Raw genomic sequence first — 26,462 nt, 5'->3', positions numbered from 1 at the left:
CAAGGAGCTTCAAGAGAGATTTTGGAAAATAAGGAAAATAAATAAAAACTTTTACCTTGATGACAAGACAACTACTTCCACTAAACTGAACCCAGCTGTATTTATTCTACTTCATTGATCCCTTGCGGGAAATTCTTCTCTGCATTTCACCCATCATGGATGCACCATGAGCAGTTGGCAGCCATCAAACGCCACCAGGGGAGCAGTTAGGGGTTCAGTGTCTTGTTCAACAACACTTCAACACAGTAGCAGGAGCCAGTAATCAAACCAGGAATGTCCAAGGACGATCGCTCTACCCCTTTCGCCAAACCGCATTTTTTCAAGGCGTATATCATTTTTTTAAAGATCTGACCTTTAATATATACTTTGAATTATCCATATGGTTATTATTCCTTAAGTACTTTATCGTAAACATCTCATCTCAATGAAAAATTAATTATTATGAGATCGATACATATCAATATCTGACATGCATTTCCAACAAAGGCCACTAGGAAGTGACTTCTTATTTTTCAAAGACAATTTATACATAAGAAATATGTATACATTAATTTCCATAAATGGCTGATTTCACTGCGTGCTTAACGTGATTTACTTTGAATCTTGTAAGGTGCTCTGCAACTGCTTTTTGTATCTTTTTTTCCATTTCAGAAACTACGTCTATGGTGCATTCATGGGTCGTGGATGATTCCCGCCCTTCACTCAATGAGAGCTGGAATAGGTTCCAGCTCCTGTAATTTATACAAGTGACCTATTTCTGGCTGTAGTTCAAAGAATATATTAAGAGAATTTTAAATACAATAAATAAAAAGACATTTATACTTTACACACACGAAAGAGATCATAGTACTTTATATTAGTGAGTGTGTGTTCATGGACTGATTTAAAAAAAAAATGAACCACTGTAACAGACAGAATCAACGTGGAAATGAAAAGAAATTTCCCTCTGGATTTTACATTGAGTTTGAAGAAGGATCAATTATGTGACGGCAGATTTTAAAAAAGGACACTCAAAAAGCAAAAACTTGCAAGCTTTGAGGAAGTCGTTCATACCCACTTTCAGCCAGTATATGGTCAGGGGACTACAGCAAAGTTGTCTGCCCCTGCAGAGCTAGCAGGCATGATGTCAATACACCACTTCTAATAATAATTATTATTAAAGGACAAAAATAAGTGCAGTATGGGTAGAGTTATAAAAAATAACAGGAATCTACATATTCTGGGAAAAATGTCTTTTTTATTATTCTTTTTTGGAGCATTGAAAATTTTGAGATGTGTGTGTGTGTGTGTGTGTGAGTGTGTATGTGTTCGCGTTAAATTCAGGGTTTGTCATCTAAACACCCTGACGTCCAAAGGTGTCAAGGCGTTTCTTCATCACGCTTTTATTTTTCTTAGCAAGAATCACCACATGGCTTTGTTGCTACATGACATAAATATAATCTTTATTTCTGCATTTTTTTATCTTAAGGTTTGTTCTGAAATCTTAAATGGCCCCTCGCGTGAGAAACTGCACATCCGGGGCCACAAAGTCATTACAAGAATCAACAAAAGGGTATAAATACAGCGGCCTAAATACACAGCGAGCGCGCGCGCACACACACACACAAACGCACACACACGCGCACACACACACACACACACACACACACACACACACACACACACACACACACACACACACACACACACACACACACACACACACACACACACACACACGTGCGTTCTTGCCTCTGGTTAGAACTACACGAGAATGACTAAATCACACAGGTCACCATTAAAACACACACACACTCATTTTCAAATACCACGGGACTATTTTGGGTAAAAACCTGGTGTTTGGCCACCCAACCGCTCATAAAGTGAAAGTGTGATTTTTCTTTTCCGATAAAAAAAAAATAAAAAAATCTGCCAGAAGTAGCTTTGATACAAAGATACTCGGTGCGGCACGGAATCGGACCGGCGAGTCGGGAAAATGAAAAAACGCCAGAGGTTCCTTCTGAAGTATAGAATCAGCCACCAACGGAGGGAATGATGGGCTCAATTATGTCGAGATGCCGAAGCTCTCCTGGAATGGGCAGGCTCTCGGCTGCGTGGCTCCACCTACGTGGAGAAGAGGGGGCCGGTGGAAGCCGCAGTGAAGAGGGGCCCAGTGTAGAGACCTGGACCGTCGGCAGGGACCTGCAACCACAACAGGAAGCCACCATATTGAAGAATTGTTACATCTTTGGGGAAAAAAAAAAAAACAAAAAAAAAACACTAGCACCGCCATTGTTTTTCTAGCACAATGCTTGCTAGGATGATGACACACACAGGTTGCTCATGTTAACGCTCTGCAAGCACTAACCTTGGTTCGGTACGGTACAGTTTATACGCTAATAATGCCACTTTGTGCTGATTTTGGGTGCAATTTCCAATCCAAGGGAAATAAAGGGACTGATGCTAGGCTACACATCTTTCTGAAGGACAAGAGTAGAAGAAAGGAGAGGTATTTGCTTGTGGATGTACACAACTTCCAAAAGGATCTATGGCCATGTTCTCGACGCTTCTCTGCGGATGTATTTGATGCATTTAGTCGAGCTAAGCTGCTGAAAGATGCTGCTATTTTTAAACGGACGCTAAAGCCAAATGTCGTGCCCACAGTTTTCTTTCACAAACATACAAAATGTCCTCATGCAAAGAGTGAAGCCCGGTCAAATAAACGCCACAAGCAGGAGACGCTGGATGTTCTGCAAGGATGTCAACAACCCACTACTGCCGAAGTAGCATCTATAAACAAAAGAGCAGCACCAGCATGATCATGGAGGAAGCTTTGGTCCGTCAGCAGAGCAGTCTGTAAGCCTACGGTAAACAGCCAATGATAGAAAGTTGAGCTCCTTACAACAGATACGCTCCCTGTTAGCATAGCACCGCAGTTGTTTCACACGCAGCAGTGACTTAGATCAACACTTCGCCTCTTTGTTGGTCTTCATTTTGAAGCTCATTTTGGTTTCTGTCTTTTGATTTCAGTGTCTCCTCGTCCCTCACAGCTCTCAGGTTCAAATTGGAGGGGATGCACAAATTACATGTTTTGTCACCGTACGGCAAAATTAATCGGACTGTGACGTAAACAACAATGGAGGCCTACGACTGATTTTTTTTTTTTTTTTTTATTTTATACAAACTAAGATATGTTGAGTGATGTTATCGTTTTTATGTAGCTTTTACAAGTATTGGTCAAATGTGACAATAAAGTCTTGGTAACCGGGGATCCCTTTAAAAGATTTCCCTAAACCACGAATAAGCGAAACTGCGATTTATTAGTCAGAGTGCTTTGTTGGCTTAAAAAAAATTCCTTTTCTTTTTCTGAATCTGGACATATGTCACAATTTAACTTTAAACCAGGGGATTTAAAAAAATTCATATAAAAGTTAAAATTCAACAGCAAATTCTGTTTCTCGGGGTAGACCTACCTCCCCCAGTGCCTGCAAGGCCACAGTGGCCGCCATGGCCTTCGCGTGTTTCTTGTTCGGGCTTGGTGTCTGAGGCTGGTAGTCGATGCCGTTAACCGTTACCTAGGGTAGGGAAAACATGCACACACGCACGCACGCACGCACGCACGCACGCACACACACACACACACACACACACTGACATTTAATTATAGAATGCACAGCATTCTTAAAAATGCAGGCTGTTTTTTTTGTTTGTCCCCTTCCAGTTGATTTCAGTGACAAGGAAACATAAATAACCAAAACTGCAAAATTGAAGTAAATTATAATAAAAAAGAAAGTAGATAAATAAAATAATCTGTGCCTGCTGTGTTCACTGTCTTTTTCCGACCAGGGGAGGAAAAAACGATGGATGGGATTTTTCTTTATATCCCTTTTTTCTGTTTGTTTTTGAAACAAAATTAATGAATTGAAACCTCTTTGGACTTCGGGATCGCCAAAAAAAAACTAATTTTGTTACCTCGGCTGCATATAAATGACAGCAGAGTTGAAAGATGCTTTAATAAAAAAAAAAAAAAGTTTCTTCCTATTAACGGTCCCGGCGGACATCGTCATAGATACAGACAGGGGCACTCTCAGGGGACGGAATTATCTCTGGAAACAAGAAGAGTATGGAGACACTGCTCAGCCCCGTCTCCGCTTTTCCGAGGAAAATTTACTCGGTCACATCACTTGCGTTTCTAAAGTTTCTTCATGCGAGAGTCTATATTTCCTGCATTGACAGTGAACGCATTGCGGTTTTTCAGTGCCAGTAAAATGAACAGCTTTTCAACCAAACTGCAGTGTTTTTAAGTTACTCTTATCTTTTTAACTTAATCCATCCTTTTTTGGGGATTCTACCAAACAAAGGTACACAATGAAAAAAAATTAAAAAAATTGTAAATTGTTAATTTTTTTTGATTATGATATCAGCAGCATATATATTTCAGTTATGTTTTTGGTCATTTACTAGTAACTCAAGTAACTCCTCCACGGAAAATCTTTTTTAAGACAAACTTCTGCATTTTGATTAGTGCCAACAGAATGAAAATAACTTCCACCACTAACTCCTGTCTGTGTGTACCTTGAAGAGGAAGTTCTTGCGGTGGTCAGGGCCGCTGTGATGCACCATGACAAAGTCTGGTTGCATGATGCGCCTCTTGTTGCACAACTCGATGAGCGCTGACACCGGGTGCTTCCCTGAAACGCAGAACAACAACAACGTAGTCAGTCACCCGTCCATTCGTCCGTCCACCTGTCCGCTGCGGCCAACCCTCTCCTGTGACACTGAGACCAAAACCAGGACTCACCGGAATCTGTTGTCAGCCATCCATGCTTTAAATGATCCTAAAAAACATTGTTTTCTTTCCCCAAATCAATCATTTCTATTCAGGGGGCTAGCACCAGGTTTCAAAGCAACACTATTTGTTTATATAGATGTTATAAACCAGGGGTTGTGGGATTGTGACGGTAATGTTGGTTGATCGGATGCCAATTAAAGTTTGTCATCCCTATTGCACTTGCCAGTTGACTGAAATACGGTGGTCCCGTATTGTGGTATATTTTATATTGCAGATTCCTCGCTAAACCGCAGATTATTGCGGTTAAAATGTAAAAAATGTTTTGTAGTGTCCGACGGTACGTGCAAGGATGACGTGTTGTTTGTCTACAAATCTTTCTTCTATTAGAACTGTGATGCTAAAAAAAACACAACAGCGGCAGCTCAAACAAACCTCCACTCCTTTCCTGTTCGGGTAGTAGTGCGACACTCACTGCTTGTTTAAGGGTTTATATGCAGTGTTTATAAGAGCATGGGATAGGTTAATAAAAATGTGTGGAGGGTCATAAAGCTTTAAAATATTTATAAATAATAAAATAAAAATATGATTGCTGCTTTGCGGATTCTCAGTCTGAGATCTTCTTTTTTTCACACAAGTAACCACGCAAGCGCAGTGCAGTCCTCCTAGCCATGGGCAAATTTGCTTGATCTGTCAAATCTACTTATATTACTTACATACTTATATATTCCTCTGAGAAGCGAGCTGAGAAAGAGTGGTTATTTCTCCTCTGAGTTGATTTCAAAAGCCCTAGCAACACCTCCTGTCCAGGTAAGGTTACCTGTTAGGTAACTAGGGTTCATACAGTTATGCAAGGTGCACAAACATATATTGTGTTAAGTGTGCTCAGTAGATATAAAAATAAATATGTATTCAGTTTAGTGAGATAATTTTTTACAAGATGGTCTCAGAGTTGAAGGTGGTGATCCTAATCCGGGTCGCTTCACACTTAGCTGCGAACCGCTCCAGTGAGAGCTGGAGATCATGGCCTGATGAAGTCAACAGAACCACATCATCTGCAAAAAGCAGAGACTCGATCCTGCGGCCACTAAACTGGATACCCTCGACGCCTTGGCTGCACCTAGAAATTCTGTCCGTAAAAGTTATGAACAGAATAGGTGAAGAATGGCAGCACTGGCGGAGTCCAACTCTCACTGGAAACGGGTCCAACTTACAACTGGCAATGAGGATCAAGCCTCGACACAAATCATACATCCTTTAGACATTGCTCCGGGAGTATGGGGTGCCAAACCCTGATCTTTTTATCTTAAAATAAAATTTCTTGACGCTCAAAATATGCTCTACAACTGCTAGCAACAACCTTTTGTTGCGCTTTTGCAGCCTTGACGTACAGACGCTGACACAAAAATCACAACCAGGTAATATAGATATTTTAATTGGGTATTTAATTTGCAAATATAGGTGTTGCGGCATTCAGTGGAATAGTTTTTTTTTTAATTTTCTCATCTTTTTTTATCACGGCCGCTTAATACGCGCAATAAAACGCCATTGGCACGTGGACACTTACACCGTTTTTGTTTTTTTTAAGGTCAGCCTTTTTATTTGAACATAACTTTCAACCCAATTTCTTTTTATTCCAGAGTTCAGAATTTTTTTGTTCCATGCAGATATATTTCATTTTCTCTGGAGAGCAAATGTATTGAATGTATTTTTTTTCCCCTTAAATGTGTTTTTTTTCCCCTTGACACTATTCATTTTCTCAGAGAAAAAAAATCTCAGATTGAGACACTATTCATTTTCTCTGGAGAAAATGAATAGTGTCAAGGGGAAAAAAATACATTTAAGCAGGGTTATCTTCATTTTAGATGTCAAAGGGGTTTTCGTGTCTCCTGTTCTTTTCTTTTTTATGGGAAATGGATCAAAATGGCTCTTTAAAGAGTTGAAGGTTACCAACCTGTAATGCCCCCCATACATCTTTTGAAAAGATTTGGAAAAGAATCGTGGCGACATCTCACACCTGTTCACATTAAAATACTAGTTTTTGGACTTGTAAGTCTCAGAATCTGAGATTTTACAAAGACTGTGCATCTTACAGCAGGTTGTCTGCGAGTATCAGCTAATCTAATTTAATGCTTTTTACTATCCTTTTTATGCTATTTTGAACAAAGTTAATGCAAAATCTGGAATAGATTTCTCACAGTAGGAGAGAGGTAATTAAGAGAGGTAATGAATAATAATAATAATAACGATGATAATAATTTATCCTTTATTAATTTCCATGGGGGATCCCCGTTCTCTGCAATTAACCCATCGTGGATAAACCATGAGCAGTAGGCTGCCAAGGGAGCAGTTAGTGGTTCAGTGTCTTGCTCAACAACACTTCTACACACCAGGAGGAGCCTAATATGACCTGAGTGACAATGGAACTAATGAAGAATTTTAATCAGTGATGATTATTAGTGCATATTTCTTAGTTTGTTTCCTTTTGAGACCACGCATTACACCCACTCCCTTCCTTGAGATACAGCCTCTATTTTGTCCTAGCTGAGGCGACAGAAGCCAGGCATTCTTTTGTGAGGGACACTTTGAGAACTAATCCGAAAGCTCTGACCTGGACAGACTAGTCTCTGTGCCTCAGTTGTGTTGCAAGTCTCACATTACCTGTTAAAATAAGTTGGGCCAGGTCAAAATGTGAAAGCTAAATGTTAAGTTGTTTTGTCCTTTCCACGTTTAACACATTTTGCAATATCACAGTTGGGAACATTGCCAGACACAGCTCAGAGACAATATCATTTGACAGAGACAAGCAATGCGATGTCCAGACCCCACAGTAGCTCACAGCAGTTGGCTGGTCCTCCGCCTGCCGCGGCACTGCTGGAGGTGTTCATTGTAACGGGAGTTGATGACAGGAGCAGTTGTTCTGCTGAACCCAGCGGAAAAATCCACGACAGTCAACTGACGCCTGCCTTTCACCGACTTATGCTCATCTGGTGGCACGTGCAATTTAACCACGTCGCCGCCCACTGTGCAAAGTTTGAATTTTTTTTTTACATGAGGTGGAAAACGTCTCAACCGGATTTCCGCCCTAACTAGACAGACCTTCATCCGTAATATTTCACTGAAAATTATCCCTGTGCATCTTTACCACGTTCAACGTCTGGTGTTGTAACTTCATGCACTGTCAGAACAGGGGCCGTATACAGAAGCCAATTAAAGGGTTCTGTCTGTCAATCATCACCGATCACCACATGACAGTGATCGAAACTATTAAATGTTAATCCAAATAAAAAATATTTTTTCCCATCAGATGCATTTAAATTTTTAATGCCGCTGCAATTTTTCCCCACCCTGTAATGTTTTCACTTGTATCTGCAGAGCCTCTGCTATCTCAGTCCATCGCTTTTCCCTCTCTGCATTGAGGTGGTCCAAACCAGGCTGTTCTGCCCACAGCAACACCATCCGCTCCTCTTTTCTGGACTCCATACTGATCGCTACGTCCTTCACCATTCCCGTTTGTCCATACCGCCAACAAATACTGTCTCTGACACCAATACCACTCTGGTGATTGTTTGCCTACCAAGGTTTCCTGTTTCCGGTTTTGTTAGAGTTCATCTATTGGTTGATTGTGTTGTGCCATCGTAAAGACTAAAAGACTTGCGATATTATCGAACACTTTTGATAATGGCAGAAGCCCAAGACTCAGAAAAGACTGACATAAGATTACCAGCTTACATCGGGTTGACACAAGCATGCTGCGATTCTAGAGAAACTCTAAGATTTCCCTCACACTTTCTGTATCGCAAAATGTAAGCCCAGCGTTACCTGTGAGATCCTTGGTCACCACCAGACATCCGGTTTGCTTCTGAGCCTTCTCCCCTTCCGCCACGAGTCCTGAAAGATGACGACGTGAAAAACGAGCACAGTTACTGGCACGCAGACAAAAGAGCGCCATCCGGGTTGACACTCGGGACGGGGGTTCTCTGACCTTTTCGATCGACCTTGAAGTCAATGATGATCGGCTCCACAGTCCCCTCGCGGTTCCTGCCCAGGCCCTCACCAGTTCTCCAGCCCATCTTCCTCATCAGGAACTCCCCGACCCCACCGGACACCGGTGCCGCGCGCAGAAACTGGTCCTGGCGGGAGGAGACGGGGGGAGTTTAGACGACGACATTTTTCAGAGGGTCCTGACGGAGGAGGGTCTCACCTTCTTGAGCCAGGCTTGCGGGCCGCTGCTGGAGAGCTCCTCTGAGGACAAGACCTGGGCTCCCGTCGACCCGGTGAACAGACCCGGCACAGTGTTAGACTGAGCCCAGGCGTCCACCTGGACAAGCAACCAAGAAAATAAATAAACAGATAATACAAATTAAAAAAATGACCGCAAAGGGAACATGGAATCACACAGATGACCGATATTTATGTGACTCACGCAAAATAAATCCAACTGCTCTTATAAAATGGATAACTGTTTACCTTTTAGCTTCTTTCAGTTTTTTCTTGTCTAATCTAAGAAAGTTATTGTTTTTTTTGGGAAAATTTGTTCAGTGCATTTCTTCCTCATTTGTAGGCAATTTGATCCAATCTTAGATGCTGAAGGAGGTCCTGAGCAATTTCTCTCACTTTGTCTGCGTAAACAAATTTGGTAGGAATTAAAAATGCCTCATTTATGCTTTTTTAACCACTTTGTCACTTGTATTGTTCTTATTTTCATTTTTTCTTTTAAACTTGTATTTCGTGCATGCCAATACGGGTGCCTTAAATAAAATGTATTATTATTATCATAATGGAAAATTTGATGTCTCAGAATAAATATTTTTTTTAAATAAACACAAGGCCTCCAATACTTCATTACGTGTATTATCAATAATAATCCTTTATGGAGGTGTATCATACCTGCTCTTGAGCCCGGCTGAGCATGCACATGGCACTGACGTCGTAGGGGTTCTCGGCCAATCGTCTTTGAGCTTTGATCCTCTCACTAACGGCCTGAGAGATGTCGACGGGCTGCAGAACAGAAGGTTGAGGGTTCGAGACTCAAGGTTTTTTTTTTATAGCCTTCACGACAACACACGCTGGCGATTTTTTGAATTCTTTTTATTTATCAATGAGCCTCCAATTTTGGACTTTACCTCGGTTGCCATGACTATCGGATTGAAATGGACATTTGGATTAAAAATGCCAATTTTGACAGAAATAAAGAAGTAATTACAAAAAAAAAAAAAAAAAAAAAAAAAAAAAACGGAAATCACATTGCACACTGTATGATTTTCTAACAATTTATTTGTAAATTACAGGGTCAAATAAGTATTTGATCCCTTGGGTCAAACAATATTAATATTAGGCAGAGAAGCCTTTGTTAACAATTACAGAGGTCAAACAGTTCCTGTAGGTCTTCACCAGGTTTGCACACACTGCGGCAGGGATTTTGGCCCACTCCTCCATACAGATCTTCACTAGATCTCTCAGGTTTCAGGAGGCTTTCGCTGAGCAACACAGAGTTTCAGCTCCCTCCATAGATTTTGTATTGGATTCAAGTCTGTAGACTGGCTGGACCACAGCAGAACCTTGATATGAATCTTATGGAGCCACTCCTTGGTTTTCCTGGCTTTGCCACAACCCACCTTCAATGCTCTGACTGAGGAAAGGAGGTTTTTGGCCAGTATCTTACAATACATGGCCCCGCTCATCCTGTCCTCAATACAGTGCAGTCGTCCTGGCCTCTGTGTTGCAAAACACCCTGAGAGCATGATGCTTCCACCCCCATGCTTCACTGTAGGTATGGTATTATTGGGATGATACTCATCCTTTTTCTTCCTCCGAACATGACGAATGGAGTTGAGACCAAACAGTTCTATTTTGGTCTCATCTGACCACAAATCTTTCTCCCGTGAGTCCTCTGGATCATCCAGATGCTCCCTGGCAAACTTCAGACGGGCCTTAACATGGGCTGACTTAAGCTGGGGAACCTTCTGTGCAATGTATGATTTTAAACCATTACTTCTCAGTGTATTACTGATAGTAGCCTTGGAAACGGTGGTCCCAGCTGTCTTCAGGTCATTGACCAGCTCCCCCTATGTACTTCTGGGCTTATTTCACCTTTTTGATGCTTATACCCTCATGGGGTATAAGCATCAACTTATACCCCATGAGGGACAGTCATCAATAGCCTCTTCCATTTTCTGACAATGGCTCCAACATTTGTTCTTTTTTCATCAAGCTGCTTGGCAATCGCTCTGTAGCCCTTTCCAGATTTGTGAAGGTCAACAATATTGTCTCGTGTCTTTTGACAGCTCTTTGGTTTTACTAATGTTGGCTGCTACACTTCTGACAGTGCAGAGGTGTCTTTAAAAGAGTTAACAACCTCAAATAGTGCTGCTCAATTAGAATGATGAGCACAGTGTGATTGGACTCTTTAAAAGCAGAGGAACAGGTCTTTGGGGGGAAGAACTCTGGCTGATAAGCAAGGGATCAAATACTTGTTTGACCCTGTAATTTACAAATAAATTGTTAAAATCATACAATGCGATTTCCGATTTTTTTAGATTCTCACTCTCACAGTGGAAATGTACCATCGATGAAAATTTTAGACCCCTACATGATGAAGAGTGAAAACTTACAGAATCACAGGGGAATCAAATACCTATTGGCCTGACTGTATATGTATTGTGTGTGTGTGTGTGTGTGTGTGTGTGTGTGGGAATTGGTCATGATAGCCATTTATTTTAACAGATGTTTCAAATTAAATGACAAATGACAGTTATATATAATTTATTAATGCTATTTCATTGACACAATAAAACAAACAAAATGTATGTATGTAAATATATTCCATCCAGAGATGTCCGCATCTGGACTTTTAAATAACTCAAATATGATAATAAAGCTTTCCTTTGCACTAAGTTGTAATGTTCATATTTTCAACAGTCCCACCCGTTGACTAGATTTGTGTTTCTGACAGTGAACGCCTCACTGAGTGTGTGTGAACACACCACGAGTCTGCCTCAAACGCAAACCAGAGAGGGTCCATACGGCGGAGCAACCAATGAAAGAGGGGTATTTACGGGGTGTCTCCGGTTCTCATGGCAAGCAGACATGAGGGACGAGTTCAGTTAAAACCTGGGAGTCTGAGTGGTTGGTCTCACCTGTGGTGGCGGTTCAGGGAAGACGCTGTCGTTGTCAGCAGTGAAAGCTGACACCTCGACACCGCCTGTGGCTGCAACCGCTGTCACCGCCAATTCACCTGACGACACGGCGGACGTCGCCACAGGAGCCTTTCTGAAGGCAGCGTCATCTGCAGCCTTGTCAACAGGCACCCATTCTCCATAGGCGCCCAGTGCCTCTCCCTCCTGGATGGAAAGAGACATTGCACCACTCAATAAAAAAAAAAAAAAAAAATCTGACTGTTTATGAGTGATCAAATCAGTAATTTGCCAGATTGGGAAAAAGCAAAAAAGACAAGACATGCATTGTCAATTTCAGCCATCATTAAAGTGCGTAAAGTGCACTTGATGGAGGCGGCGGATGACGTGCGCGTCTGCCTGGATATCGACCTTTTTCCGGTGCTGGGACCCCGATGACACGGGGAACTCCTTGGCCATTCCCGCATCGCTGCGCACCCCCGGGCGAACGCTGGCATTCTGAGTGGACGAGGCAGAGAGGATGGGGGGAACCGATTAATAAATCTTTTCATCTTGTACAAATAATGTTTTTTTTTTTTTTTTATTAAATAACGTGTTGTTTTCAGGGAACTGCTCTGACTTTTTCAATTTTACAAATTTTAGAGATATTTGTCCTAAGAGTTTTATAATGAATGATTAAGTTCTCATATTCTCACTGCCTATGACATTTCAATCTTTAATAAGCATGAATATATAGCTATTATAAAAATGTAATGATATAAAAATTATGAAAAGAAACACACAAACATATTATTAGATTTTTTCATTATACTATAACCACTTTGTCGCTGTAATTCCTTGATTTTTATTTTTTCTTTTACATCTATATTTTGCATATATGCTTAGGTAAGTATGCGAGTGTTGTGTAAGGCACCTTAAATAAAATTTATGGATTTAAATGTTCTTCTCCTTTCAGTATTTCCACATTCAGGGGTTGCCACAGCGAAGAACCATGCCATTTAACCCTATTCTCTGTATCCTCCCCTCTCACACCAACTACCTTCATATTCTCTCTCACTTAGTCCATAAATATTCTCTTTGGTCTTACTCTAGACCTCCAGCATCTGTCTACCAATATATTCACTATCCCTACTCTGTACATGACCGAACCATCTCAGTCTTCCCTGGCCTCCTCTCCACAACATCTATCCTGTGTTGTTCCTCTGATAGACTCATTCTAGATCCTATTCATCCTGGTAACTCCCGAAGAGAACCTTAGCATCTTCATCCCTGCGACCTCTAGTTCGGCCTCCTCTCTTTTTGTCATTGTAACTGTTTTTGGCCATGCAGCATCGCTGGTCTCACCAATGTCTTGTACACCTTTCCTTTCATTCTGGCTGACAGTCTTCTATCACATTTACCACACAGTTTTCTATCCCATAGTAGCCCTGACACTTTTCTCCACCCATTCCAACCTGCTTAACCCTATCTCTTCACCTCTTTTCCACACTTTCTTTCATTCCTCTCCAGCGCATACCTCCACCTAGCTAGATTTTTCTCAACCTGTTCCCTGCTCTCACTACAGATCACACTGGCATCTGCAAACATCACGGTCCATGGAGATTCCTGTCTAACCTCATCTGTCAGCCTGTCCATCACCACTGTAAACAAGAAGGGGCTCAAAGATGATCCCTGATGTTGTCCCACCTCCACCTTGAACTTCTCTGTTAAGCCTACAGCACACCACACCACTGTCTCACAGCTAGCATACATGTCCTGCACCAGTCTAACATACTTCTCTGCCACTCTAGATGTTCTCATATAATACCAGAGAGCCTCTCTTGGCACCCTGTCATTTGCTTTTTCTAGGTCTGCAAAAATGCAATGCAGTTCCCTCTGGCTTTCTCTGTACTTCTCTATGAGCATTGTCGAACCAAATTCTGCATCTGTAGTACTCTTCCTAGGCATGAAGCCATACTGCTGTTCACAAATGCCAAGTTCCGCTCTGTCTAGTTTCCACTACGTTTTGCCAAAACTTCATTGTATGGTTCATCAACTTTATCCCTTTATAGTTTCTGCAATTCTGCACAGCCCACGTATTCTTAAAAATAGGCACCATCACACTTCTTCTCCTTTCCTCAAGAATCTTCTCAATAATCTAACCAGAAACTCTACCTCTGCCTCTCCTAGACACTTCCATACATCCACAGGTGTAATCTCAGGACCAACTGCCTTTCCACTCTTCATCATCATCAATGCCTTCCTCACTTCACTTTTACTAATCTCTGCTACTTTGTGGTCTACAACAGTCACCTCTTCAACCCTTGCCTCTCTTTCCTTTTCCTCATTCATCAGCTCTTCAAAGTACTCATCTTCCCATTACACTTCTAGCATCTGTCAATACATTTCCCTCTCAATCTTGAATCACCCAGACCTACTTTCCATCTTTTCCATCTCTATCTCTCTGTTTCACCAACCTGAATAGATCATTCTCTCCCTCCCTACTTTCCGACCGAGCATATGAGTCATTGTATGCCCTTTGTTTTGCCTTTGCTACCTCTATCTTTACCTTGTGCTGTATCTCCCTATACTCCTGTCTGTTCTCATCAGTCCCCTCAGTGTCCACCTTCTTTGTTTACCACATTCTCTATATATACTCCTGCAGTTCCTCATTCCACCACCATGTCTCCTTATCTACTTTCCTTCCAGATCATACACCAAGTACTCTCCTACCAGTCTCCCTGATAAAATTGGCTGTAGTTGTCTGGAAGCTCTCCCTGATCAGCCAGAGCCTCTCACAACTCCTCCCTGAAAACCATGCAAAACTCCTCCCTTTTTAGCTTCCACCACTTTGTACGCTGCTCTGCCTTTGTCCTCTTGATCTTCCTTGTCACTAGAGTCATCCTGCAAACCACAATCCCATGCTATCTTACTACACTCTCACCGACAACAATTTTGCAGTCACTGATCTCTTTCAGGTTATCTCGTCTATACAAGATGTAGTCTACCTGCGTACTCCTACCTCTGCTCTTATAAGTTACCCTATGTTCCTGTCTTTCCTGGAAAAGTGTTCAGCCACTATAGCCATTTCAATTCTTTTTGCAAAATATACCACAGGGGTGAGCAAACTTTTTTACTTTAAATTTGACAGACAGGCCCGGTCACCACAAGATAAGATACATATAAAAATAACGCATTTGTTAACAGTACATATCAGAATCATCTGACATTTGCTTTGAAAATAAAACCAGCTTGGTTTTGAAGGCTCTGAAGTTTGCTTGCATTTCATGCACAAACCGCTTTTTCCCTTGAAGCTTCACGTGCAGCTCATTCATGTGTCAGTATGTCCACAGTAAAGGCTTAATCACAAAGCCAATCTGTGTCATTCAGCTCTGGAAAATTCTCAAGTGTTCTCAAGTAGCTCCCAAAAATGAAATAATCTCCTGTTTGAACTCCAACATTTTTTGATCCAATCATTCAATCATTTAAATCAAGTATGAATTTTTCGCCAATCTTTGGCGGGTCGGATTACAGATGTGGCCCAAGGGCTGTAGTTTGCCCACCCCTGATCTACCACCATCTGTCCCTCTCCGTTCCTATCCTGTACAACAAATCTGCTCATCACGTCTTCATCCCCTCTAATGCCTGCACCTACATGCCCATTGAAGTCTGCACCAATTACCTCTCTCTCATCTCTTGGGATATTCTGCATCACTTTATCTAACTCATTTCAGAACTTCTCCTCCTCAACTCAGATCCCACCTGCGGGACATATCCACTAACAACATTGAGCATCACACCTTCAATTTCCAGTTTCAGAATCATAAGTCTATCTTACATTCTTTTCACCTCCAGAACATTCCTAATAAACTCCTCCTTCAAGATAACTCCTATTCCACGTTTCTTTCAGTCAGTACTATCATGGTACAACTTAAAGCCTGCTCCTACGCTTCTGGCCTTACTGCCTTTCCGCCTCGACCCTGGACCCACAGTACATCCACCTTCCTTTTCTGCATCATGTCGACCAACTCTCTACCTTTTCCTGTCATCGTCCCGATATTCATAATCCCTACTCTAAGTCCCAGACTCTTTCCTTTCCACTTCTCTGTTTCCAAACACTCCTTCCTCCTCTCTTTCTTTGACTTATCATTAAAGGTAAAACGTGTCACTATTTTTGACCTTGAAATTATAGGAAATAAAATATGACCATCATCAACATCGTCATCATTGTTCTGGGAGCCAGGCTAAGAAAACGATGATGAAGAAAATATTTCATTTCCCATTTGTTAAACATCAAGAATAGTGACAAGTTTTAACCTTCAGACAATTTTTTTAATGTTTTTCAAATGTAATCTGAGAATATAAATCTGAGACAAAGTTCCTCTCTTAAACTGACAACTATATATATACTTAACTAATTAAAATAAAGACAAAAGTAGGTCCCTGAGTAATACATCATTTTAATTCTCAACAATTTTTTGGGAGCATTTCAGTGAATCTTACAATAATCCTCACCTTATCTGGTGAGGAAAAATTAAGACATATTTTACATCTTTAAACCTCTAAACTTTAAAATTCAAGCATTATTTTCACTGGTTATGAACTAAGACGCACTTTGAGTTCCAACTGCAATACTTTGAATGTCCACTGGGGGAGCAGTGATGCTGACTATCTGAATGATAATGAGGCCAATCTGATTTTTAAGTCATCAGTTTAGCCATGAAGATTAGTACCGGATTAATTTAGAATTCCCTGAAAATTAACAGCATATGAGTTAAATTAGCCTGGCTGTATCCTAGCAACATGAGAGGATTGTTTTGTGTGTCAAAGTGTGTGTCTGTGTTACGTTAATATTGAAGCTGATGGCCTTCTGCTCGCGGAGGCCCGACACGCCAAAGGGTTTCCCGTCGTCCTCTTCATCAGACACGTGGGGCAGGGCCACCGGCAGCTCGCCTTTGCTGTCCACGATCATCTTGCATTTCTGCACACGCACACGCACACACACACACACACACACACACACACACACACACACATGCACATACATTAAATCAGCATCTATTTCACAAACAAGGACAAATCACGTTCCCATAGCCGGTGTTGAAGTAATCTCTTCATTCTGGTTCTTACGTCTGTGAACTCCTTGATGCTGATGCTGTTTGCCTGCTTTGTCACTTTCCTCTTCACCTCCTCCAGGGCGGCGATGCTGGACGGGGCAGCAGTCGGCGGCCTGTTGGTGATGGAGGGCAGTGGCAACAGCGAGGACAGGGTGCCCATGTTGGACAGGGCTGCAGTCACGGTGGCTGCGGGGGGATAATGAAATAATAACAATAACAATAACAATAATAATAATAATAATGAAATGCACCATAGAACTTCGGTGGCACAAGTTAACATGGTTGCTTGAACTTATTACACAGTAAAAAAAAAAAAAATAATATATTGCATCGCAGACCATATGATCAACTTTACAGGAGGTTTTTTTCACGCAATCCAAACACCATAAAAGGAGCATGTGTCCCACCGGCAGTCATGCTGGCCATGGCGGCATTCATGGCCATGCTTGGCAGCGCCAGTGGCAGTACGCTTGACCTCAGGCTAGCAGGGATAGGCATGCCTGCCTTGGCACACATGGCAGCAGCGTTGGCCTTGGCGATTTCCAACAGCTGTTCCTTATCTGAGGATATACATATCAGACATGACTGAAAACTATATTATTTTCATTATTTTCGTTTTGTCGTAAATCTGAGAAGAAATCAGAATAATGTCATAATTTTTCTTTAATAACCGCCTGTGAGTATCACTGCAGTCAGGATTCTCACCGAAGTCGCTTATGCGATGCGGGCTTGAGGCAGGACTGCCGTGTTTGCGGACCGGGGATCTCTTCTTGCGCAGGATCAGAACTGGGGAGTGACTGGGCTCGCGCTTCCAGCGGTCCCTCTGGCTGTAGATGGCTCTTCTCCGACTCCGTGACGGAGAGCGTGAGCGTGACCTCGACCTCCGTGACCTTCGGCCCCCCGACCTGCAAAGAAAGAGTGTGGGGGGTAATTTCTCCCTTATTTATCTTGCTCCACTTCTACATTCTTTCCTTTTTTTGTTAATTATTAGGGTAATAAAACATGCCTACAGCTCTTTCCTGAATTTGCAAAAAGACAAAAAATATGTATATTTTTAGCCAGAGCAGCAATGAATAGGGAGAATGTCTTGCTACCTGGAGCGGGACCTCTTCCTCCTGGAGGGGCTCCTGGATTTGGACCCCCTCCGCCGGCTCTTACGTGGCGTCCTGGATCTGGACCGTTTCTGCCTTTTGGATGACTTTGCTTCCTTGCTCTTCGGCAGCGGCGACTTGGAGGACTTCCTCTTCTTCTTCCATCTTCTGTCCTCCTCCTCCTCACCTGCCGGGGGTGGCGGCTTACCACCGGAGGCAGCCACCATGGTCCTGGGCTGAGGGCAGGGCTGGCCGGTACCGGTCTGGTCCGGTGTCGCTGAGATGCTAACTGAGGCATTGCATCCTCCTGCTTTCAAAGACAATTATTACTACTATATTACTAGAAAGGGTCAAAAACAAGATCAAATTTTCCACATTTTGAAAAGTTAATTTGCAAAAACAATGAAAAAAATGTATACTCATTTTATAGTAAAGTCACGATATGTTGTTTGGATGAAAAACAAAACAAAAACATAAATGTTTCAACCACACAACCACACAAGAAGAAGATTACATTAAGGAATTATCCACAAATCGCCTTAGAAACTCTTTGGAAAAGAGAAAAAGACAGCTCTTCTTTTGCAAATACTTTATGTATTTGTTTATACTTGGTGGATGTTTTCGAAAATAGTCACCTAGAAATGTCCTGAAGTATCTACAGAACAAGCTGCACAGGGACTCCGCCGGCTGCTAATCTGACAAGCGCATCCACCCCACCCCACCCCCACACACACACACAACTCATGCAGGTGTATGTGCAGGCACGGGGTCGGTCAGGACACTAACATTGGCCGATACGCTGCAGGGCACGTACCTGCCCCCCCCCTCTCGTACTCATTGCACTAACAATGCACTCCAAATGCAGAGCAGGTTTCTTCTAATTGCCCTTCGCAAGTGTGGCTGTGAGGCTACAAGCAACTCTTTGTGGGGGGAAAAACACTAGACCAGTGGGAAGGAGTCCAAAGAGATAATGATGGGAGTTTCAACTGAACATTTTGGACCAGAGGTGGGACTAATGCCGGGACTCAGTTTTTAAAAAATTAAATAAAAAAAATAATAATCTAAACATGAAAAATGAAAATATTAAATAATATATTCTATAAATAACATAAAATAATAATGATATATTAAATTACATGACAACAGGTATGGTATGGGAACATTGTGGTTCTGAAAATTGATCTTCTGCGGTGTGTATCACTTTGCAAACACACATCACAGATCTTAAAGACACGCACTGGATTTTCCTCCTTTAATTATGAAGATATTGCCAAAGAAAAAATACAGGGTTTCCTGCACTTTATGCAACACTAGATTTAGCATGGTGAGTGCGGGTTTCTTTGATTTCAGCTCCCCTCTCTTCAATTTTTACCTTATGTTTTTTTTTTTCTCTTTTTTTTTTTTTGCAGATTTTCTTTTTCCATCACGAACTGAGGGGGCTGACCAAAAATAATCAACCAGCGGCTTGTTTTTTTCTGCCTGCCACAGATTCAAATCAGTATCAATGCACACATTGACCAGACAGGACAGCTTTAAAAGTCTTATAAAGCATCTGATCAGAGAGTTACGGGGGATTTTCCCTACATTGACTCAAGCATGTCTTTAGTCAAAAGCTCAATTAAGAAAACCTGAACACCGAACCTGTGATGCTTTGTTGTAAATAAAAAAACATTTTAAGGGTCTCTCTAATGCCCATTATATTTTACTAACAAATTCTTCTTCTTCTCCTTTCAGCTTTTCCCTTCAGGGGTTGCCACAGCGAATCAACCCCCTCCATCTAACCCTATTCCCTGTATCCTCCTCTCTCACACCAACTATAGTGCCTTCATATCTTCTCTCACTACGTCCATTATTCTTCTCTTTAGTCTTCCTCAATACCTCCTGGCTAGCAGTTCCAATTCCAGTACCATCTCAGTCTGGCTTCTCTGACCTTCTCTCCAAAACATCGAACATTTGCTGTTCCTATGGTAGACTCATTCGGGATCCTATTCATCTTGGTCACTCCCAAAGAGAACCTTAGCATCTTCATCCCTGCGACCTCTACTTCTGCCCCCTGTCTTTTCTGACATTGTAAATGTTTCTAGGCCATACAGCATCACTGGTCTCAACACTGTCTTGCACACCTTTCCTTTCATTCTGGCTGACAGTCTTCTATCACATTTACCACTCAGTTTTCTATCACATAGTACCCCTGACACTTTTCTCCACCCCATCCAATCTGCTTGAACCTGTCTCTACACCTCTTCTATACACTCTCCGTTGCTTTGGACTGCTGACCCAAAGTACCGGAAATCCTCCAACTTCTTGATCTCCACTCCCTGTTACCTCACTTTCCACCGGGGTTCCTCTCATTCACACCCATATACTCTGTCTTGCTGCAACTAACATTCATTCCTCTCCTTTCCAGCGCATACCTTGACCTCTCTAGATTTTCCTCAATCTGTTCTCTGCTCTCCTTATAGATCACAATGTCATCTGCAAACCTCATCTGTCAGCCTGTCCATCACCACTGTGAACAAGAAGGGGCTCAGAGCTGATCCCTGATGGAGTCCCACCTCCGCCTTGAACTACTCTGTTACCCCTCCAGCACACCGTACCACTGTCTCATAGCAAGTATACATGTCCTTTACTAACAAATAAAATGTGTGAATGAATTCTTAAAATTACTTCAATAGTACAATGAGTACTTTTACATTTAAAACATAAAGGTACAGAGCTTAGGTAGGTTTATCCAATATCACCTATGACATAAGTTTTACATTTTTTTTTTCCTTTTGATCAATTTATGCTTAAGTACTGCGATACCAGAGTGGAAATACTAAATGAAACACCATCTTTCAGCGACAAACTGTTGCTCCGAAAGGTTTTCTACAAAACTTTTCTGGAAAGATTTCTGCCTGCGAGGGGCAGGTAGACAGGCCTCTATGATGAGCCGAAGCCGCCCATTGACTACTTTCCTTCTATGTGTGACCCTGAAGAGAAGGCGAGACTATGGACTACCCTCCAGCTCGCGGCGCCTGGATTCAAATCTGGAGAAACGCGTGGCTAGTAAGCAGGACATAATGAGTATTTAGAGTGTCAGCAACCTCCTCCTGGCTATAGTCATTCAAAGCAGTCTAACAATGAGCCCATGCATGTGGGAAAACAGGATGATGTCAAATAATATGAAATTGTAGGACATAAAACTAACTGCAACCATGTCATTATCTCAAAATCTGGTGAAACTTGCGTGAGGTCTTTCCCGAATTTGGGGGAATTTACTGGAAGCTGATTCTGGACCGACACAAGATGGTTAATACGAGGTTAACAAAGAAGCTAGTTACCGAGAAGCTGCGCTGCATCTACCCCTCTGGTTTCTGTTGGCGGGTTTGTCCTCTCCTCTACCTCCTCAGCTTTGTCTGGCTGTTCTGCAGGGCTGGGGGCCGGAGGCGGCAGCTTGGGGCCCATCGGTGGAGATTGAGGGGCCTGGGGAGGCAGAACCAAAGTGTCTGGCTTCTCTGAGGAGCTGAAGAAGGAAAAAAAAGTATTACTACAAATACACTCGGCCGTTGGATGGCGTCAACAATGTATTTTCACGGAAACGTTGGATAGCGTCACTCGCGCTCCGACAGGTTCCTGATGTCGCCATCCACTGTCTCACTGAGAATTAATTTCGCATGTTTCTAGTTCCTATCAAGTTCCCCCGGGTCTCCGTTCCTACCTGGGGCCGGTCCCGTGGTCCTGGTTCACAGGCGGCAAGCAAGGCCCGGCACAGGAATGTGGGGGACAGCTGGAATAGGATGGTGACGGGGAACGTCCTTTGTCATCCCCCTTTCCTTTAATAGAGCTGTCCTGTTGAGGGAGCAAGAGCCCAGGTTACCTTTTGTCCCCTAAGGGTATAGGTGACCACTGGCCCAAGATGGACTCCCCCCCTCCCCCCCTAGAGCAGGAGAAGACGCAGCTCGCCTGTTTTGGGATGATGTCAGGCAGCTCCTCTCGCCGTCTCTGACCCTCCCTCTGCCTCAACGGGACCTCCGAGTCGGAATCCGACGAGCTTCCCTTCCCGTCAACTTTCCGCTTCTTCTTCTTCTTCTTCTTTTTCTTCTTCCCCGTCGAGTGCTTGTGGGATCGGGACTTGCTGTTCTCCTCACCTGGAAGAGACATTCCGCAGCGGGTGGTGTAAGAGGGTACCCAGAGGTACTGACGGAAGCGAAGCTAAACACACTCACCCTCTTTCTTGTCTGTCACCATTGAGGTTCCTTTTCTGTGGAGAACATGAGGAACGGAGGAATTAGAAACATACCAATATGGGTGGTCTCTAAGGTGGCTGCCAACACCTTTTTCATATTGATTTGTTGAAAAAATGGTTTTACCTGGCCTGGTGTTTAGTTCTTCGGTCCAGCTCCGGCCCAGACTCCGAGCTGCTATCTTTGTTCTCCTTCTCGCGGTTCTTTTTCTTCTTCTTGCTTTTGTGCTTTTTGTGCTTCTTGTGTTTCTTCTGCGAGCTGCTCCGCTTGGAGTCGTCTTTCTTCTCCTGCACCGAAGGGCTGGTCTCTGCTCGGGCAGCTTCGCCGCACGCGGCCACTCCGTCAGCGACACTGGGTGACATGTGGTAAAGAATAAAAGCTGATCTTGAATGTGCTCAATGAAAAAACAGTGCAATTCAATTAACATTTTTGAAGCTGTCATACAGATTCAAAAAATCTGCAAAAATTACTGAAAACATAGCACTTAGTTGCATCTTTTAAAATACAGTTTCAGCCATTTACAAACCATTACTAGAACAAAGTAAAGGTTTCACTCCTCCATCTAAACCAATTTCAAGTCAAGGAGCAGATAAAAGATCCAAAAACTGTCAAGAAAATATGTTCCGAGTGAAAAGGAGGTGTTTCGCCATTATTCAAGAGAGGTGGAAAATACAAGATCATAGGTTCACATATATATATATATATATATATATATATGTATATATATATTTAATCAGCAATTACTGGTGTGCTTTTTTATTCTTATTCTATTTTGTAGCGTGCCCTTTTGTGTAATTACTGCGGCAACACAGGAAGCGGTAAAACATGCAGTATCTACTCCTTTGGAGCAGCTAGCGTTACTTTCATGGAGCTTCGCGGTCAACACACACACGCACAGACACACACACACACGCACAGACACACACACACACACACACACACGCATAAAAACACACTTATGACGCCTTTATTAACCGCATTTTTCAGTTTAAACTCGTTACTTTGTCGGTATTAACATTAGCTCCGCGCGCAACGTACATCACGAAAGAGGCGAAAACCGGCCGCTGCGGTCAAAGAATGTTTCATGCTAATTTTATTTCCCTGCCGTAACAATTTGTTTTCTGTTAATATGAACGTAAGACAAAGTGTGAACATACGCGCTGTCCTCATTCTGGTCTTCAATCTCCCTGATTTTGTTCAAAATAAAATCTTGGAAGATTTGCTCTATGTTGGCCGCCATCTTTAGTATGCATCCATCCGACGGACCGTGTACAAACTGTGGTCCTTGCCGAAGGTTCCGGTGTCCTGTTCACTCGCCCACCGTATTTTTTGAGCTAAATTTGAAAATCCAAACGCGTAAATATGAGTAAAATATTCTAAATTATTAAAACAACATTTAAAATCAAATGATTATCGAACTTTTTTTACAGGGGGTATGTAATCCAATCAGCGCTTACTTTTCAGCTCACCCATGTTGGCCATGAGGGGGCGATCAAAATGCAAAATAAATCCGAGTTTCCAAACACGTACAGCTTTATTCCTAAGAGCAGACTTAAGCAGACCAATATTTTGTGTCAAAAACAAATATATAGATAAATAGATACATTTACCTGGACCATTCATCGACAATGGAGGTTCCTGCAAATTGCACCCTTCCCTCAGGGGCCACAACTGAGAAATGCAGAAAAGATTTAGTCATATTCTCAAAATATTACATTGTTATTATTTTATCATTACGTTATTTCAGTATTATAATTCAGAAGCCAGTGACTTTTTGAGCCAACCCCAAGAATGGATTAATGCAGGTGATTGCTCCAGACAGGGCACCTGGCATAAAATTTGGGCTAAAACCAAATATGCAAATCGAAACCTAAGATAATTTCAGAATCATGATGGAGTATATTCAATTACTTTGAAAGGGTCACGTGGTTTCAATTAATTTAGCATATTATGAGTTACTTAAAATTCTCATGTGCATAATTTAGTGCTTGGTTCTGCAATTTACCAAGCCCTGTGGTCTGATGAGTGAAATTTCTATTGCTTAATCTAATTTATCGTAAGTCATTTGTTAGTTTTTCATTGTTAAAAGATCAGACTTGTAATGGTGGAAAAGGGTAATGAGATAGCCAAATGCAATATTTGAGCACAACCAGAACAAATAATTTTCAAAAGCTTGTATAATGTTGTTGCTGAGCTGCTTGTGTTTTATAAAGATATTATCCTACACACATATATAATATTTATGGACATAGTGAGAGAGGATATGAAGGGGGTCGCCACAGAAAGTCAAACTTCTCCATCTAACCCTATCCTCTGTAACCTCCTCTTTCACACAAACTACCTTCATATCTTCTCTCACTACGTCCATTAATCTTTTCTTTGGTCTGCCTCGATACCTCCCGCCTGCCAGCTCCTCTTCCAGCATCTGCCTACCAATATATTCACTATCCCTCCTCTGTACATGACCGAACCATCTCACAATCTCAGTCTGGCTTCTCTTAAGTTCTCACAGGATGATCCTATTCATCCTGGTCACTCCCAAAGAGAACCTTAGCGTCTTCATCTCTGCGACCTCTAGCTCTGCCTCCTGTCTTTTTGTCATTGTAACTGTTTCTAGGCCACACATTATCACTGGTCTCACCAATGTCTTGTACACCTTTCCTTTCATTCTGGCTGATAGTCTTATATCACATAGTACCCCTGACATGTTCTTCTCCAATTCCAACCCTCTTGAACCCGTCTCTTCACCTCTTTTCCAGACTCCGTTTCTCTGGAATACTAGCTGTTGTTATGCAATCATCTGGAAGCTCTCCCTGACCATCCAGAGCCTTTCACAACTCCTCCCTGTAAACCATACAACACTCCTCCCTTTTCAGCGTCCACCACTTTGTCCTCTTCTCTGCTTTTGTCCTTTTGATCTTCTTTGTCACCAGAGTCATCCTACAAACCAGCATCCTATGCTGTAGTCACTGATCTCTTTCAGGTTACCTCATCTGTACAAGGTGTAGTCTACCTGCGTGCTCCTACCTCCACTCTTATAAGTTACCCTGTGTTCCTGTCTTTTCTGGAAAAAAGTGTTCACTACAGCCATTTCTATACCTTTTGCAAAATCTACCACCATCTGTCCCTCAGTGATCCCATCCTGTATACCAGATCTGCCCATCACTTCTTCATCCCCTCTATTGCCTGCACCAACATGCCCAATGAAGTCTGCACAAATTACCACTATCTCATCTCTGGGGATATTCTGCATCACTTCATCTAGCTCATTCCAGAACTTCTCCTTCTTCTCAGAACTCACATCCCACTTGCTGGGCATATCCACTAAGAAAATTGAGCATCAAACCTTCAATTTCCAGTTTCCAATTTCAAGAAGTCTATCTTACATTCTTTTCACCCCCTAACAAACTCAGTCTTCAAGGAACTCCTACTCCATTTCTCTTCATGTCAGTACCATGATAGTACAACTTAAAACCTGCTCCTAAGCTTATAGCCTTTCCACTTCGTCTCCTGGACACACAGTGTATCCACTTCCCTTCTCTGCATCATGTCGACCAACTCTCTACCCTTTCGTAGTCCTAATATTCAGTCTCTACTCCCAGTCCGAGACTATTTTCTTTCCTCTTCTCTCTCTGCTTCCAAACACGCATTCCTCCTCTCCTTCTTTGACCCAAGTAGCCCAGTTTCCATTGGTTCCAAGTAGGTTATCTGTACCAATGGAGGTCGTTGATAACCCGGGCCTCAACCGGTCTGGTATGATCTGGTTATTAGGTTTGATTCACATGCTTGGTTTTGGAAAAAGTTGTACACCAGATGCGCTTACTGATGCAACCCTCTGCATTTATCCGGGCTTGGGACCAGCTCAGGGAGACACTGGGCCGTGTCCCCCGAGGCTGAATTATCCTACATACATATGTCTAAAGGTGCTTATTTATTTAAGTGCTTAATTCCTATGTGTCCTATGAAATACACAATTAATTATAACTCACACATTTACATTTACATAAAAGAATCCTCCGATTTTTATTTTTTGTGGCTTAATTTTAATTTAAGTTGTATGAGGAAATTATCAGGATAAATCTTGATAAATGACAAATATCAAATGTAAAACTGATGTTAATTTTCTTTACAAATAACAAAAACTA

At 42.2% G+C, this 26,462-nt stretch overlaps 1 protein-coding gene across 3 annotated transcripts; it reads right to left on the bottom strand.

Moving 5' to 3' along the window:
• Nucleotides 1–1,009: 1,009 nt before the first annotated feature.
• Nucleotides 1,010–24,113, bottom strand: sonb (SON DNA and RNA binding protein b). Of its 3 annotated transcripts, none has more exons than XM_086147793.1 (20): nt 23,928–24,113; nt 22,444–22,668; nt 22,300–22,334; nt 22,037–22,221; nt 21,792–21,922; nt 21,415–21,596; nt 18,095–18,398; nt 17,706–17,905; nt 17,408–17,560; nt 17,014–17,186; nt 16,730–16,864; nt 12,316–12,402; nt 11,908–12,111; nt 9,659–9,769; nt 8,973–9,089; nt 8,754–8,901; nt 8,591–8,659; nt 4,555–4,670; nt 3,453–3,554; nt 1,010–2,181 (listed from the first exon to the last, which is right to left on the bottom strand). In XM_086147793.1, exons 1-20 carry the CDS (start codon nt 24,014–24,016, stop codon nt 2,104–2,106), a joined length of 2,844 nt encoding a protein of 947 aa, XP_086003919.1. In that variant the 5' UTR covers nt 24,017–24,113; the 3' UTR covers nt 1,010–2,103. The 3 variants fall into 3 exon arrangements, with proteins under 3 accessions (XP_086003919.1, XP_086003918.1, XP_086003920.1); XM_086147792.1 differs by having other exon boundaries at nt 1,011–2,181; nt 18,095–18,401; nt 23,928–24,112; XM_086147794.1 differs by lacking the exon at nt 23,928–24,113 and adding an exon at nt 23,475–23,573 and having other exon boundaries at nt 1,015–2,181; nt 18,095–18,401.
• Between the last annotated feature and the right edge of the window lie 2,349 nt (nt 24,114–26,462).

Source organism: Fistularia commersonii, chromosome 6 (assembly GCF_037954325.1).
Source record: "Fistularia commersonii isolate RoL2024-O1a breed Wild chromosome 6, RoL_Fcom_v1.0, whole genome shotgun sequence".
Taxonomy (NCBI): domain Eukaryota; kingdom Metazoa; phylum Chordata; class Actinopteri; order Syngnathiformes; family Fistulariidae; genus Fistularia; species Fistularia commersonii.
Note: the sequence above shows the minus strand (reverse complement) of the source record. Positions and strands in the feature narration are given on the sequence as shown.